Source organism: Pseudophryne corroboree, chromosome 4, assembly GCF_028390025.1.
Source record: "Pseudophryne corroboree isolate aPseCor3 chromosome 4, aPseCor3.hap2, whole genome shotgun sequence".
Taxonomy (NCBI): domain Eukaryota; kingdom Metazoa; phylum Chordata; class Amphibia; order Anura; family Myobatrachidae; genus Pseudophryne; species Pseudophryne corroboree.
The window spans coordinates 545,332,745-545,351,167 of record NC_086447.1 but is presented as its reverse complement, the minus strand read 5'-3'; the positions used below and the strand labels follow the sequence as shown (position 1 = coordinate 545,351,167).

Sequence of the window (18,423 nt, the reverse complement as noted above, 5' to 3'; positions counted from 1 at the left end):
TATATATTTGGACAGATCTGTGACTTTGTGACTCATTGCTAAAGCTGGGTGGAGTCACAATGCTGGGCGGAGTCAAGTTACAGATCTGGCCAAATATATAGGAGAAGCATAGGAGAAAATAGGAGAACACACTGGCCAAATATATAGGAGAGAATAGGAGAACACACTGGCCAAATATATTGGAGAGAATAGGAGAACACAGTGGCCAAATATATAGGAGAGAATAGGAGTACACACTGGCCAAATATATAGGAGAGTATAGGAGAACACATAACAGTACATTGTAATAACAGTACATACATAGTGAGCACAGGAAAGGCAGCAGCAGCATGTTAACGCGACATACAAGCACCGCCTCCAGGCACCAGCCATTGGACACATGCTGAAGGGTGCGCTGTGATTGGCCACCCGTGGGTGTGATGGGATGTAGCTACTGCTGCTGCCCCCGTGGTACAGAGCATCCCCAACTCCCTACATATAGTGGGGACGCGGGGTGAGGGCGGGTACGAAGTGGGGCTCACTGCCAGGGGACGGAGCGCACAGGCATCTTACTGCACTCTCCGGCGCCTGGCACTGTAGTGTCCGCCAGCGTCTCCCTGTGTGAGCGGGGACCCAGGTGCTAGTTGCATTGGCGGCCAATCACAGCGCACTCCTCAGCCATGTGTCCAATAGCTGGTGGCTGGGGGCGGTGCTTGTATGGAGCTTTAACATGTATCCAATAGTTGGCGGCTGCCGGCGGTGCTTGTACGGAGCATTAACATGTGTCAATAGCTGACGGCTGGGGGTGGTGCTTATACGGAGCTTTAACCTGCTGCTGCTGTCTCTCCTGGGCTCACTATGTATGTACTGTTATCACCATGTACTGTTATATGTTCTCCTATTTTCTCCTATATATTTGGCCAGTGTGTACTCCTATTCTCTCCTATATATTTGGGCAGATCTTTGACTTGACTCCGCCCAGCATTGTGACTCTGCCCAGCGTTAGCAAATGAATCACAAAGTCACAGATCTGGGCAAATATATAGGAGATACTTCCTAGATTTCTTTGGGGAAAACAAGTTGGATCATGGTTCACTACTTATATATGCAATAAAATAGCAAGCTGATTTCAGTTATTTACTTGCATAACAGACAGATAAGAGAATCCATATTTTTAAAATTAAAAAAATGAGATAACCGTGTCCCACAAGGTTTTATAACAACACAGAAAACAATTGGGTAGATGTATGAAGCAGTGAATAGAGAGGGAAAGTGAGCAAGTGGAGAAGTTCCCTATGGCAACCAATCAACTTTAAGTAACATTTATCACGGCATTCTATAAAATTATATGTAGCAGCTGATTGGTTGCCATTGGCAACTGATGCAGAATTTGAAAGTAAAAAATCAACATTATTGATTTCCAGTGAGAAAATACTTTGCCAAACAAGATCTGTACAAGTATTATACTCCTAGATTTAAGTTAACCATGTTTTATCAAGAGTATGTGGTTCCAGAATATTTTAGTGCCCTGTTGTTTAATTACATTGCATTCTATTGTTTAAAATACTGTTTATTTTTTTATTAATAATAATAATACAAAAAAAATAACCCTAATTTGTAGGTATGTTTCCATATAACAGGGTATATATATTGAAAACTCCATTGGGGCAGGGACTGATGTGAATGAGTGAAATATTCTCTGTAAATCTCTGTGTGCGCTATAAATAACTGGTAGTAGTAATAATAATCATTTTAAAATGTTCTATATAAAAAAAATGTGACAGCAACATTAATAATAACAATCATGATAATAATGTATATATAAACTAATAAATCAACTGAAATATCATATAATGTGCACTTATTTTGTTGCACTCATTACATAAAACAATATACCAGCACTCCCCCAAATTAATACACTTCTATACATGTAACTTGTGTCCTGTATTTGCCCCTCCCTCGTGTACTTTAGGTTGACTCTGAAACTAGGAAGAATGTATTTTTATACTGTGGTTACATCTCGCCATGAGATGTGTTAACACGATTATTGTAACATGAAAGTGGTAGGGCAACGCTGTCTGGAACAGAGGTTAGCCATACAAAAACAAGGCTGAAGACTCCTTTCATATAAAATTATAGAAGGTAGATTGGAAATTATATAAAAGCAAGGAGAAAATCCTATTTGATGGCAAGGATACAGCGCCTTTTTTGTGCTGTGGCGTGTGCCAGTTTTTTCAGACAGAAGGAATGTGGAGTGTCAAGGGGTCAGGATCAATCCGGTGTGAGCTGATGGGGCAGGAAGGTTGGGAGGAATGTGAGGAATGTCCCTGCTTGTGTAGGACTCCATTCAGCTCATTGGCGAGTCTCAGCAGCCAACAGGGTATAAAAGAGCACAGCTCTCTGCTAGACTCATACAACAACTCTTCCAGAACCTGAGAGAGGAATCACATTCAGCAACAGGGACAAAGGAAAGAGGCTTTCATACTCTGAACTAAATCAAGCAACTAACTCCAGAGAAACCTGCGAGAACCTAACCCGAGATCACTTTGAGATCTACAGAGAACGACAGAAGAATATTTTCTTTTGATTTGCAGAATACTGAACAATGTCTTCAGGAAAAGTAACAGCTGTTCTCCTCTTTGCTCTGTTCTGCTGGGTAAGTCACTCTTACGGGCACTGGTAAATGCTTTATTTATTGTAGTTTTAGTTAAGTCAGTGTTTTAAGATGTGAATAGAGAGATACATTTGTTTTCAGAACATATATATTTAATGCTAAATGTACCGTACTGTTTTAGAACAAGACGTGTAAAGTAAATTGAACATGTTAGAATATATTTAATAAACTCCTTTTCTGGCAGTTAGGTTGTGCTCACTGTGTTAGAGGGATATGTTTCACTCTCTGACTCCCCTTTTGCTCTATCTTACAGGTATCTGATGCCCAGGATTGCAGTGGGGAATGTCAGTGCCCACAGAAGGTACCTGTGTGTGAGCCTGGTGTCAGTTTAGTACAGGATGGATGTGGCTGCTGCAAAGTGTGCTCTAAGCAGCTGGGCGAGCTGTGCACAGAGAGAGACGTCTGTGATCCACACAAAGGACTGTTCTGTGACTTTGGCTCAAGAATGAATCGCAAAATTGGAGTCTGCACTGGTAAGTTGTACACAAATATATGCTTATCTTTTTCTTACTATCATTTTAACTAAAGATATCTGAATAGTGAATTAGTTTCTGTATTTGTAAAGAAAAAGAAATAGACCTAAATGTATTTGTCCATTCTAAAACGAACAATATACTGTAGAACATAATGCCCCAAACTTTTTCTAATTTGTAAGTTAAATGGAACAATCTCTATGCACCTTTTGAATGCATAATATAATTCTATAGAAGTTAAAGGTAGACCTGCATATAAATGCAAACGTAGCATGTTTAGAACAAACCGTTTTGTCTGATGCATCTCTGCACATGAATACTAAATGGTGTCCTTTCTTTATTCAAGCAAGGGAAGGTGCCCCCTGCGTATTTGGAGGAATGGTGTATCGAAGTGGGGAGTCTTTCCAAAGCAGCTGCAAGTACCAGTGTACTTGTCTGGACGGAGGTGTGGGCTGCGTGCCACTCTGCAGCATGGACATCCGTCTCTCTAGCCCTGATTGCCCCTTCCCAAGAAGAGTGAAACTGCCTGGCAAGTGCTGTGAAGAATGGGTCTGTGATCAGCCAATGGAGAAGACCATGGTTGGACCTGCTCTCCCTGGTAAGTTCTGGGATTGTTCTGTTTACTGTACATTAAATCTTCTCATTATTAGTAAGAAAATTATTTGGTAAAGAAAACAACAACAGCAAATAGCACTGTAATATATATACAAATATATGGTAATGGAACAGTGTGTGATAGATTATACAGTGAACCTCTACTGAGTTAGAGGTTCACTATATAATCTATCAAAAGGTGACTTACTAGTATCATCATCAATGTAGGACTAATAGAAGTATTTTCACTTTTCATATGTAACCATATTTTGTATGAAAATTGAACATGTCATTATTTATTATTCCACAGCTTTTAGAATGGAGGAGACTTATGGTCCTGATCCTTCTCTGATCCGAGCTAATTGCTTGGTACAGACAACTGAATGGAGTGCTTGCTCAAAGACCTGTGGAATGGGGATCTCTACTCGAGTTACCAATGACAATGAGCACTGCAGACTGGAGAAACAGAGCAGACTCTGCATGGTCCGACCTTGTGAGGCTGACCTTGAGGAAAACATTAAGGTGAATAAAGTTATTATTTTTTTACACTGGTTATAATACTGTATTAGCATTTAATCACTGACAATGACAATCTAGTCTTATGCAGAATCTGCCATTTGCTAAAAAAAAAAAGGGCAGGCACAATTAATTCTCCCTTTTTTGTTAAATTTTTACTAATTTAAAATATTATTATGCAGTGGAATTTAGACATGGTGTAATACATAACAGGATAAAGTCAAATAGAAATGTATCACTGGAAAAATTAAATATGCATAAGTGTTACTAAAACATGACTTTTCAAAGGCCTACACATAAATTTAAGATATAAAAGTGAAAACCTAACCAAAATTAAATACAGTATCTAATGTATGGGTTTTTTTTTTTTTTTTACTCCACAACAGAAAGGAAAGAAGTGTATCCGCACTCCTAAAATTTCCAAACCTGTCAAGTTTGAGCTTTCCGGATGCACAAGTGTGAAAACCTACAGAGCAAAGTTTTGTGGGGTTTGCACAGATGGTCGTTGTTGCACTCCTCATAGAACAGCCACCCTCCCAGTAGAGTTCAAGTGTCCTGATGGTGAGGTCATGAAGAAGAAGATGATGTTCATCAAGACATGTGCATGTCATTACAACTGTCCAGGAGACAATGATATCTTTGAGTCCATGTACTACAGGAAAATGTATGGGGATATGGCATAGATCCACAGAATCACCCCTAAAAGACTGTTTAACTTGAAATGACTTTGCATCTCATTGCTAAACATCATTTTATAGCACAAAAACATATTTAAGATTGTTTAAAGGAAAGTCTTTGTTTTAAAGACTTGATTGTTGAATGACCCCAGCCATTGGTTTGAAGAAAACGAGACGAACCAGGCCAAAATAGCTCTGCTGAGTGCAATTTAAAATCACTGTACATTCACTGCTATCATGCAGTATTCACTGAGTATGGTGATTTATATTGTACCCAGTAATGCAACTGGAAAAAAAGAAGCTCTTACTATTTTTATATATGGTATATGATGAACTGACACCATGTCAGTGACAGCTGGAGTTTATATTCTGGCTACATTTTTGTGCTAAATAAGTTGTCCTTGTGGGACAACTGTTTTTTAGCAAACCCTAAGTAAATGTACTGGGTGGAATGAAAACTATGTTTGTTACAAGACTGGAAAGTTTACAGCATGTTTTCTTGCATGTTGTAATCTTGCTTTTTATAGTTATTGTACATAATGTATATATTTTTGTACAGTTATCTAAGTTAACTTAAATTTGTTTTTCGTTTCTGTTCTCCATTTTTATAATGCTATGTTTTGATAATCTGTTCTGTTTTTAATTATGTTTTTGGCTCCTGAGATAAGTACTTTGTAACACTTGTCTGAACAAATAAATATAAAATAGATTATGAAGTAAAAATTGTAATCAGTTAAAAGGAGCATCATACAGTATGTGATATCAGGCAGTATTAATGGTATTGTTTTTGTATTAGTCAAGCTTTAATGAACACATGCTTGAGACTGTTTATGATTTTCACTTTGATAATCTATTGTTTTTGTTTTTTACCTTGATCATGACTGTACTTTTATGTTCAACATTTTTTTATTTGTTGAGAAGTGTGACCAAAAAGGTACATGTTTGCACTTTTCTAGATGAAAAATAAAACATTTTATTTTTTATATAAACCATCTGTATTTTTACTTGTGTTCCTCACTTTAGACATTCATGGCATGCACATTTGGGAAACAGTATTTAGAATAAGTGTACTTTAACATCCTTTAAATCTTTTTGAAGCTAATGAAATCATATTTGGACTACAGTTACAGTTGCTATTGTAGCACATGGCTTGCATTATTCTTCATGGCTCAACAATTATTGTCATACACTTTACATATAAAAATTATTTATGTGTCACAAGAGACATTTATGTAAGTGTTTTAGAAGACATCATATTCATAAAGTAAAACTAAACCAATGCTACACAGAGAACAATATATTTCAAAATACTCATTTAGCTAGAATCAGATAGTTCCTTTATTAATGCATTTCATGTACAAACAAGGTAAATTTAAGTTTGGGGATACAGCAGAATTTTATTCGGTTGATCTGTCTCAGAATCAAACTGTTCAACTAGAAACAGCCATCTTGTAACCTTTTCAACACATATTATATGTGCATCAAGTTTTATTGTGTCCCAGACTGTAAACATTTACCAGTGCATTATTTAGCATACATGTAAGAAAGTTATTATAGTAAGTGATGGCACTATTGATAAAAGATCAGTGCAAAGTTACAGTCTTAATTTTACGTTAAAATGGGTAGAAAAAGTAAGAGCATAGTTAAAGGCAGAAGCAGTGCTCTTACATTGTTCTATTTTTGGACAGGGTTTCTGATAATGGCACTGCTCTAATGAGCACGTATGAATTGGATATCAGTGTAGCATATACACAGAAGTAGAATACTTATAAATTGTGTAATTAACAGAGCAAGGGATATAAAAGGGAATTATTTGCACAAACATTCATTGTTCATTCAAACATTCATTAGAGATTTTTTTATACAAATTCTTATTTTGATATGCTAATATCATTTATGTAATGCTGTTATGAAGAAATATATAATGAAAAGGGGTTCATAAAGTTTTTTAATACATTTTCTGAGAGTCCCTGCAAACTGTCCCTACTTTTCTGAGAAATATAAAGATTTGCTTCTTAATCTGTATAGCAATCGCAATATTCACTAGTTTTATTCTTAAGGCTTTATAAATTAATTGAATAAGCATTGCATAGGAATAACTAACATACAGTAAATTGTGATTAAACAGACGCACAATCATATTGCTAGTGGAAGGTTTGTACTTACCATTTGATGAATACAGATTAGGAAATTGTGGTTATTGCGATCACTTTTCCTTCCCGCAATTTCAAATGTACATGATTGTCAGAATCAGAATCAGCTTTATTGGCCAGGTATACTTGCGTATACTAGGAATATGTCTTCGGTTTGCTATACAACAGCAAAGTAGGTAACAGGTAAGCAGGTGTGTGTGTGTGTGTGTGTGTGTGTGTGTGTGTGTGTGTGTGTGTGTGTGTGTGTGTGTGTGTAGGGGGGGGGGGGTGTTGGGAGTCAAGTACAGTCATACAGATCGGTATGCCAAAGGGACACAAGTGAGTTACGTGTACATCTAGTCCGTCAATGTTCAGGAGTTCAGCAGGTGGACTGCTTGGGGGAAGAAACTTTTGAGGCTTCTGGAGTACCTGGTGGGGACAGCCCTGTAACGACTGCCAGATGGATGCAAGTTAAACATGCTGTGGCTGGGAGTAGCTGGTCCTTTATTATTTTCATTGCTCATTTTTTTGCTCTGGACAGGTATAGGTCCTGGACTGAGGGAAGTTTGACCCCGATGATCTTCTCTGCGGTTCTGACTACCTTTTGGAGTCTGCCTCTGTCCCTCGCGCTGGCGGAGCTGTACCATACCAGTATCGAGTAGCACAGTACGGACTCCATGATTGCAGAGTAGAAGAGGAACAGAAGATTCTGTGGGATGTTGAACTTCCTTAGTTGCCAGAGGAAGAACAACCTCTGCTGTGCTTTCCCGACAGTGGCATCTGCGTTGGGCCCCCATTTAAGTTCCCGGGTTATTGTGGTCCCCAGGAACTTGAAGGAGTCCACTAGTGACACCGCACTGTCAGCAATCATTAGTGGAAGTGCACTAGCCGACTTCTTCTGGAAGTCCACTACCATCTCGACAGTTTTTTTTGGGTTGAGCTCAAGGTTGTTGTTGCTGCACCACTGGCCAACCAGTCCACTTACCATCTGTTGGCCAATTCATCCCCATCCTTGATGAGGCCGATGACAGTGGTGTCGTCAGCGAATTTGATGATCTTTACTGATTGCAGCACTGAGGTGCAGTCAGTTGTATACAGGGAGAAGAGCAGGGGTGAGATGACACAGCCCCGGGAGGCGCCTGTGCTCATGATCCGCACTTACGAGGTGAAGTCACGCGCTTTCCCCACCTGTGTCCTATCTGTCAGGAAGTCTACAAACCAGGAACAGGTAGTTTCTGGTACCCCTAGGCGAAGTAATTTGGGGTGGAGGATGCTGGGGAATATTGTATTAAAGGCCAAGCTGAAATCAACAAACAGGACCCTTGCATAGGTACCGGGAATGTCTAGGTGCTGTAGAATGTGGTGCAGGCCCAGGTTTACTGCGCCCTTGATGCACCGATTCGATCAATAGGTGAATTGAAAGGGGTCCAGTTGGGGGCTGGTCACATTTTTCAGGAAATTCAAAAACAGGTGCTTGAACGTTTTCATGACCACAGACGTCAGTGCTATTGGCCTGTAGTCATTCAGGTTCATGATAGAGACTTTCTTGGGGACCGGGACCATAGTGGACCTTTTGAGGCAGGAGGGGACTTTCTGTTGCTCCAGTGATTTGTTGAAGATCTTGGTGAATATGGGGGCGAGCTGACCCACACATGCTCTCAGGGCAGATGGTGACACTCCGTCGGGCCCTGGTGCTTTCCTGGGTTTGGCCCTATTGAACAGCGCCTCCACCTCTTCTTGGGCAACTTGAAGTGCCTGGAGTGCCGTCAGTGGGGGTAATTCTGAGTTGATCGCAGCAGCAAGTTTGTTAGCAATTGGGCAAAACCATGTGCACTGCGGGGGGGGCAGATATAGCATCTGCAGGGAGAGTTAGATTTGGGTGGGTTATTTTGTTTATGTGCAGGGTAAATACTGGCTGCTTTATTTTTACACTGCAATTTAGAGTTCAGTTTGAATACACCCCACCCAAATCTAACTCTCTCTGCACGTTATATCTGCCCCTCCTGCAGTGCACATGGTTTTGCCCAACTGCTAACTAAACTGCTGCTGCGATCAACTCAGAATTAGGCCCCGTGTTCGGGTGATAGTTTTGGTAGCAGGGGACTTATTTTTCAAACCTGCAATAAAAGTGGTTCAGCTCGTCTGCTAGGCCCTGGTGCATGGTGGTGGGTTTCGATGTTTTCTTGTAGTTGGTTATGGATTGCATTCCTTTCCATAGAGATACGGGGTCATTGGTGGAGAGATCGTAGTCAGCTTGTCCGAGAACCGCTTTTTTGCTAGCCTGATATCTTTAGACAGAGAGTTCCTACTTCTGTTATATAGTGCTCTGTCACCGCTACTATAGGCCTCCTCTTTGGCCCAATGAAGTTACCTGAGCTGGGCGTTGAACCAGGGCTTGTTGTTGTTGTAGATGCGGTAATTCTTTGTAGGTACACACATGTCCTCACAGTAGCTGATGTAGGATGTGACGGGGTCTATCAGGTCATTCAGGTCGGTTGCCGAGGCTTCGAAAATCCCCCAATCTGTGCTGTACTAAAAATGCTTAAAATGTGTTCAACACAGTGCTACAGAAATGTACACGATTGTTTGATGTCATTTGGATACTTGCAAATGCATCAAGTATTGGAGATTGCCAAATTACCTGACCCAGGAGGAAGAATGTAGAGGTGAGAGGATGGCTGTGAATGTACTGACAAAACAAAGATTAAACTGTGTTAGTTGTGCCACGTCTATGAGGTCTAATTTTTTTAATGATCCTACAGAAGTATTTCATAGACCTTATCCCATACCATGTCCTCCCTGTCAGTGGCACAAAACGGGATGTAGTTATGAACCCGGTGGTCGGGATCATGGTGGTCAGCATACTGACCCTGGGATCGCGGCCGCCAGAATGCCTGCAGGGGACCCAAGACTATTTCCACTTTTGAGTGTCCACGACAGCCATAGAGTGGGAATAGAACCTGTGGCAAGTGCAGCGATCCACTGAGCCTACAACATGGCGAGCGCAGCCCCCCTGTCGGCATTCTGGCAGCTGGGATCCCAGCATCGGTATGCTGAGTGCCGGGATCCCGACCGCCGGTTACTCGTTCCCAACCTGCACAAAACAGTTGCAGCAGTAGAGAAGCTTCATTATTCATCAGTGAATGACATGATGATTCATGTTTACCAAGCATAAGAGTAATAGGTGGAAGCCACCAAGACTCTTCCATCTGAAACAGTGAAGATTACTAGGGTCACATGTCCGTTTACATTGTTTTAGTGATGATGATGATGATGATGATGATGATGATGATGATGATGATGATAATAATAATAATAATAATAATAATATTTTTTGTTTATAGGGTGACACAAGATGTCTGGTGATGGAATTTGACAAACTTACAGTATACAAACTATACAGTATGCAAATGTACATATGTATAAACTAATAGAGGAAGACATACTTGGCACAAATTTTGGTGTAGGCTGTTCCACCAGTGGCTCCTAGCCTAGGATCCCCCCATTTTCCTCTGCTCTCTCAGTTCCCCCATTACAATTCCAGTCTAGTCTTTTATCTTTCCAGATGATAAATGCCATTATTATAAAATTATAAGTTCATGTTGCCTTTTGTCTTTATGTGATAACACTACTGTTTGTGTGTGTGTGTGTGGGGGGGGGGGGGGGTTGTTTTTTTTTACTTATGTGATGCCACGCTGACTTCTTTTGCATATTCCCTTCTATGGTTGCACATTGTCATATACTGTACGTAAATTATAATAGGATTTTGGTTACCTACCGGTAAATCCTTTTCTCGTAGTCCGTAGAGGATGCTGGGGTCCACATTAGTACCATGGGGTATAAACGGGTCCACCAGGAGCCATTGGCACTTTAAGAGTTTAAGAGTTTGGGCTGGCTCCTCCCTCTATGCCCCTCCTACCAGACTCAGTATAGAAACTGTGCCCGAGGAGATGGACATCTTCGAGAGAAGGAATTTACACAGATAGTGGCGAGATTCACACCAGCTCACACATAGAAGGCACATCAAGCTAACTAGCTTGAAACTCAGCAACCGCTGAAACATTACTTATTAAGTAACAATGCAGTACTCGACTAAAACAAAGTTGTACTGAACCAAATAACGGTAACAGGAAAACGAAGCACTGGGCAGGTGCCCAGCATCCTCTACGGACTACAAGAAAAGGATTTACCGGTAGGTAACCTAAATCCTATTTTCTCTTACGTCCTAGAGGATGCTGGGGTCCACATTAATACCATGGGGATGTACCAAAGCTCCCAGAATGGGAGGGAGAGCGTGGAGGCTCCTGCAGAACAGATAGAACAGACTTCAGGTCCTCAGAGGCCAAAGCATTGAACTTGTAGAACTTTGCAAACATGTTCGACCCAGACCAAGTTGCTGCTCAGCAAAGATGTAACGCAGAGACACCCCGGGCACCCGCCCAGGAGGACCCCACCTTACGAGTAGAGTGGGCCTTAACAGACGTAGGACACAGCAATCCCCCCATAGAATATGCATGCTGGATAGTGAACCTGATCCAGCGAGAGAATGGGAGGGAGAGCGCGGAGGCTCCTGCAGAAAAGATAGAACAGACTTCAGGTCCTCAGAGGCCAAAGCATTGAACTTGTAGAACTTTGCAAACATGTTCGACCCAGACCAAGTTGCTGCTCAGCAAAGTTGTAACGCAGAGACACCCCGGGCACCCGCCCAAGAGGACCCCACCTTACGAGTAAAGTGGACCTTAACAGATGTAGGACACAGCAATCATGCCGTAGAATACGCATGCTGGATAGTGAACCTGATCCAGCGAGAGATCGTCTGCTTAGAAGCAGGACACCCAATTTTCTTGGGATCATACAGGACAAACAGCGAGTCCGATTTTCTGTGACGAGCAGTCCTCCTCACATAGATTTTTAGAGCCCTTACAACATCTAAGGACTTTGATGAAATTGAGGAGTCAGTCGCAACTGGCACCACAATAGGTTGGTTGATATGAAATGCCGACACAACCTTCGGAAGAAACTGCTGACGTGTCCGAAGCTCAGCTCTATCTTCATGGAAGATCAAGTATGGGCTTCTACATGACAAAGCCCTCAACTCCGACACACGTCTAGCAGAAGTTAAGGCCAACAAAGTGACAGCCTTCCAAGTGAGAAACTTGACCTCAATCTCCTGTAGAGGTTCAAACCAGTCCGACTGGAGGAACTGCAACACCATGTTTAGATCCCAGGGCACCGTAGGCGGTACAAAGGGAGGTTGGATGTGCAGAACTCCCTTCAAAAAAGTCTGAACCTCAGGGAGGGCAGCCAACTGTTTCTGGAAGAAAATGGATAGGGCCAAAATTTGGACCTTTATGGATCCCAACCTCAGGCCATATCCACACCTGCTTACAGGAAGAGGAGAAAATGTCCCAGTTGAAACGCCACCGTAGGAAGCTTCTTGGACTCACACCAAGATACATATTTTTTCCAAATACGATGGTAATGTTTAGATGTTACTCCTTTTCCTAGCCTGTATCAGGGTAGAAATAACCTTGTTCGGAATGCCCTTCCGAGCTAGTATCTGGCGTTCAACCTCCAGCCGCGTTAAGTCTTGATAGGCGAACGGCCCCTGCTGCAGCAGGCCCTCCCAAAGAGGAAGAGGCCTCGGCTCTTCTGTCAGTAGACCCAGAAGATCCATATACCAAGACCTTCTTGGCCAGTCTGGAGCAATGAGGATCGCTTGAACCCTTGTTCTCCTTATGAGCTTTAGCACTCTTGGAATGAGTGGGAGTGGTGGAAACACGTACACCGACTGGAAAACCCACAGAGTCACTAGGGCGTCCACCACCACTGCTTGCGGGTCCCATGACCTGGAACAATATCGCCAAAGCTTCTTGTTGAGATGAGAGGCCATCATGTCGATTTGAGGTACACCCCAAAGATCTGTTACCTCCTTGAACACCTCCGGATGGAGACCCCAATCTCCTGGATGGAGATCGTGTCTGCTGAGGAAGTCCGCTTCCCAGTTGTCTACTCCCGGGATGAAGATTGCTGACAGTGCCAACGCGTTTTTTTCTGCCCAGAGGATGATTCTTGTTACCTCTGACATTGCAGCTCTGCTCTTCGTTCCGCCCTGTCGGTTGATGTAAGCCACTGTTACATTGTCCGACTGCACTTGAATGGCCCGATTACTCAGAAGATGGGCCGCTTGGAGAAGACCGCTCTTAATTCTAGAATGTTTATCAGCAGGCTGGCTTCCAGACTTGACCACCTTCCTTGGAAGGTCTCCCCTTGAGTGACTGCGCCCCAGCCCTGGAGACTTGCATCCGTGGTTAGAAGGATCCAGTCCTGAATCCCGAACTTGCAGCCCTCCAGAAGGTGAGGTAGTTGCAACCACCAGAGGACAGATGTTTCCTCTGGTGCATAAGTAGATGGGATCCCGATCACTTGTCCAGGAGATCCAGTTGGAAGGACCAAGCATGAAACCTCCTGTACTGTAGAGCCTCGTAAGAGGCCACCATCTTTCCCAGAAGGCGAATGATGAACCGACACCAAGGCTGGCTACAGGACATCCCAGACCATTGTTTGTATCACCAATGCTTTTTCCTCTGGAAGAAACACCCTCTGCACTTCCGTGTCGAGGATCATTCCCAGAAAGGACAACCTCCTAGTTGGTTCCAAATTTGATTTTGGAAGATTCAGGATCCAACCATGTTCCCTGAGCAGGTGGGTCATGAGAAGAATGGACTGTAACAGCTTCTCCTTGGACGATACCTTTATCAGCAGATCGTCCAGATATGGAATTATGATCACGAGAACCATCATTTCCGCCATCACCTTGGTGAACTCAATCGGTGCTGTGGAGAGGCGAAATGGCAGAGCCTGGAACTGATAGTGACAGTCCAACAGTGCGAATCGGAGATAATCCTGATGCGGCAGCCATATTGGAATGTGGAGGTACGCATCCTTGATATCCAGGGATACCAGGAATTCCCCCTCTTCCAGACCTGATATCACCGCCCTTAGAGACTCCATTTTGAACTTGAACTCCTTCAGAAAGGGATTTAGCGATTTTAGGTTCAGAATGGGCCTGACCGAACCATCCGGTTTCGGTACCACGAAAAAGGTTTGAATAGTAACCTTTGTTTTGCATATGAGGGACTGGTACAATAACCTGTGCCTCCACCAACTTCTGGATGGCTGCCTGCGCGGAGGGAGATCATAAAATTCCAGCCTGTACCCCTGGGACACGATATCTTGCACCCAGGGATCCAGGCCGGACGACACCCAGAAGTGACAGAAATGCCCGAGTCTCACTCCCACCGGCCCCACCTCTGGAGAGTGCAGTCCACCGTCATGCGGAGGACTTCGGCATACCTGAAGCAGGTTTCTGTTCCTGGGAACCTGCAGCAGCAGGTTTTTTGGATTTGGGCCGACCTCCCCTAAAGAAGGTGTTGGACGGTCTGGCCTTTCGTAGCTTGGCAGCCCGAAGGGGCTGTGATGCAGTTGAAGAAAAGGGTTTCTTTGTAGCAGGTGCAGCTGAGGGAAGAAAAGGTGACACCCGCTGTAGCCGTGGAGATCCACGCATCTAACGCTTCCCCAAAGAGAACCTGACCTGTGTAGGGTAGGGTCTCCACACTTCTCCTGGATTCCACGTCGGCAGACTACTGTTGCAGCCACAGTCCTCGATGAGCTGAGACAGACATGGAGGAAATTCCTGCAGCCATGGATCCCAGGACTTTCATGGATTCTACTAGAAATCCTGCCGAATCCTGAATGTTACGCAAAAACAATTCAACATCATATTTATCCATAGTATCCAAATCTTCAAGTAACGTGCCTGACCACTTTACTATAGCTTTGGCAATCCAAGCACTGCCAATAGTGGGACGTAGTATAGCCCCCGAAGCTGTGTACATGGATTTGAGCGTATTATCAATTTTACGATCAGCCGGCTCTTTCAAGGCGGTGGATCCTGGAACAGGTAATACCACCTTTTTTGAGAGTCTGGATACAGACGCATCAACAATGGGTGGGTTTTCCCATTATTTCCTATCCTCCACAGGGAAAGGAAACGCCACATGGACCCATTTAGGGATCTGGAATTTTTTCTCAGGGTTTTCCCAAGCTTTTTCAAAAATAGCATTTAATTCTTTTGACGCAGGGAAGGTTAGCGAGGCTTTCTTATTTTCAGTGAAGTAAGCCTCCTCAACCTTCTCAGGTGTAGTATCAATAATATTCAACACATCCCTAATGGCCTCTATCATCAACTGCACCCCTTTTGCAAGAGATGCTGCCCCCCTCAACACATCCCCATCACCGTCCTCAGTGTAAGAATCGGTATCTGTGTCATCTTGCATAATCTGTGCAAGAGCATGATTTTGGGAATATACAGCGGGGGGCCCTGACAGAGCCGGATTAAGGGGGGGGCCCGGGGGATACGTACCCCGGGCCCCCCTTTCCAAAAGGGCCCCCTGCTACACCGCAGATCGGATCTCTCTTCCGATCCGATCTGCGGTGCTGTGCTCCGCTCCCCGGCTCCCTTAGAACAGATTGACATGCGGACGAGCGTCCGCATGTCAATCTGCGGTCTCCTCTCCCTCCCTGCTGTGTTGGAGGGACACGGAGCGCATCGCGCGTCTCTCCTGTGTCCCTCCCTGGCTCTCCCCCGGCCGGTCTAAGGAAGTGCCATTCGTGAGCTCTGATTGGCTCACGAACCGGCACTTCCTGTATTAGACCAGCCAGGGGAGAGCCAGGAGGGACATAGGAGAGACGCGCGATGCGCTCCGTGTCCCTCCAACACATGGGGGGGGGAGCAGGCACTTGGGGCATATACCTGGCATTGTGGGGGGCAGATCTGGCACTGGGGGCATATACCTGACACTGTGGGGGGCAGATCTGGCACTGGGGGCATATACCTGGCACTGTGGGGGCAGATCTGGCACTGGGGGCATATACCTGGCACTGTGGGGGAATATTTGGCACTGGGGGGAGCAGGCACTGAGGGGGCATATGTGGCACTGGGGGGGGGGGGTATATGTGGCACTGGGGGCATGTACCTGGCACTGTGGGGGAATATCTGGCACTAAGGGCATATACCTGGCACTGTAGGGGAATATCTGGCACTGGGGGCATATGTGGCACTGGGAGCATGGCCCTAGCAACAAGCACTACCCCCTAGCAACGAGCATGACACCCAGTGCATGAAACCCCTGGCAACGAGCATGACACCCTGAGCATGAAAACCCCTGGCACCGTGCACGGAACCAAGAGCATGAAACCCCTGGCAACGAGCAGGTAATTTAAAAGTAATTAGAAGCCTTACTGTAGAACTTAATGTGTAATGGGCATTACGGTGTGGCATAATGTATCACGGACATTGCGGTGTGTGTCATAATGTATCAGGCATTACGGTGTGTTGTATACTATATCACGGGCATTGTGGTATGTGGTATAATGTCTCAGGATCATTGTGGTGTGTGTCATACTGTGTCACAGACATTGTATGTGCTATAATGTATCAGGGGCATTGCAGTGTGTAGCATAATGTATAACGGGCATTGCGATTCCTGTCATAATGTGTCACAGGCATTACGGTGTGTGGCATAATGTGTATGGGGCATTACAGTGTGTGCATATTGTGTCATGTGCATTATTGTGTGTGGAATAATGTCTAAGGGCCATTGCAGTATGTGGAATAATGTATACTGGGCATTACTATAAGGAGGAAAAATGACAAATAATGTAAGGGGCATGAATCAGGATTATTTTTCTTTCCTGTGGTGGCCAACGTATGGGCGTGCAGGTTGCAAAACTGGGGTATAAGGTAGTCTTTTCCTGCAAAGCCACGCCCTCCACGCAAAGCCACGCCCATTTCGACAAAGCCACACACCCTTTTTGCCGGCGCGCGCCTGCGGCGTGCACATTTTTCTACCTTTGCTAGTGGAAAGAAGAGAGACCCAGTGGCGCAAACGGATAAACTGAATAATAAAAACAATACAATTCCCTGTCCTTATGGAAAAAGGAATTGTATTGTTTTTATTATTCAGTTTATCCGTTTGCGCCACTGGGTCTCTCTTCTTTCCATTTTGTACTATTTTATGGTGTGGTGAACCTGTTTAGAGTTGACCTGGGCTGCACATGAGGTTTTTGCGCAATTGTTTCTTGTTTTTTTCTTCATACCTTTGCTAGTGCCAATTACGGGGGGTATGGGGGGGGCGCCGAAGGATTTTTTGGCTTGGGGGAGAAAAATTTCTAGTTACGCCACTGGGCTCAGCTGTCCAATAATGTATCAATGAAACAGCCTGCGTGCCCAGCCAATGACTGAGCGGCAGGCTGCTTCATTCATACTTTATTGGACAGCTGAGCCGTCGCTCAGCTCAGCTGTCCTGTCTGTGCGCCCGCTGCTGCAGTGAGGACGGGATCCGGGGAGCACAGCACCGCAGATCGGATCGGAAGAGAGATCCGATCTGCGGTGTGGCAGGGGGTGTGCTGCTTGGGGAGGCAAATATATATATATATATATGTGTGTGTGTATATATGTGTGTGTGTGTGTGTGTGTGTGTGTGTGTGTGTGTGTGTGTGTGTGTGTGTGTGTGTGCGTGTGTGTGTGTATATATATATATATATATATATATATATATTTTCTGCCTTCTCTATTAGGGGCCCCACTCTCTTAAGTGCCCCGGGCCCCCCATGGTCTTAATCCGGCTCTGGGCCCTGAGGTAACAGAACTGGGCCAGACATCCATAGAGCTCTGTAAAGCCTGAGTTGCAGAATCATTCTGTGCAACCCTAATAGAAATCTGAGAAATCATAGATTTGATAGAGGATAACCACTCAGGCTCCCTTGCTGGTATCTGTGCTAAAACAGTGCAATCCTGATTACATGGAATGGGATCATCCTGAGAGGACATATCCTCTGCAGCATATGACACAGAGTCCCTGGACATAGCTTAATGGAGACCACATACACTCCACACACACACACAGGGGAGGGCAGACAGAGTTTCACCCCCAAGAATGACGAGAGAGACAGAGATTGGAGCCAACCCAGACACAGCGCTTTTTAGGTAAAGGGAGACCCCCAACCAGCGCTGACTGTGCACAATAATAAATTACACAGCCTGTATACACCTTACCCCCCCCCCTCCCCCCCTGGTACCGTGAGAGATAGCAGGAGTTGTTCTGGAGGGAATTGCTCTTCACTGACAGCATTGTGCAGGCAGGAAAATGGCACTGAACGCTGCTGGGTCCGCTCTGAGAAGTTCTGCCTCCAAAATAGCGCTGTCTTCCCGCTCTTCAGAAGATTATACTGGCCTGAGGAATTATGCTGGCAGCGATCCAGGGAACCTGACAGGCTGGAAGGTCAGTGTAGGGTGTAAGCGCTGGCTCAGGGCG

General features: G+C 44.3%; 1 protein-coding gene across 1 annotated transcript; it reads left to right on the top strand.

The window, feature by feature from the left end:
- The first annotated feature begins 2,380 nt into the window (after nucleotides 1-2,380).
- CCN2 (cellular communication network factor 2) lies at nucleotides 2,381-5,902 on the top strand. Its single transcript, XM_063917355.1, has 5 exons — nucleotides 2,381-2,635; nucleotides 2,907-3,126; nucleotides 3,473-3,724; nucleotides 4,031-4,242; nucleotides 4,623-5,902. Exons 1-5 carry the CDS (start codon nucleotides 2,585-2,587, stop codon nucleotides 4,917-4,919), a joined length of 1,032 nt encoding a protein of 343 aa, XP_063773425.1. The 5' UTR covers nucleotides 2,381-2,584; the 3' UTR covers nucleotides 4,920-5,902.
- Nucleotides 5,903-18,423: the final 12,521 nt, after the last annotated feature.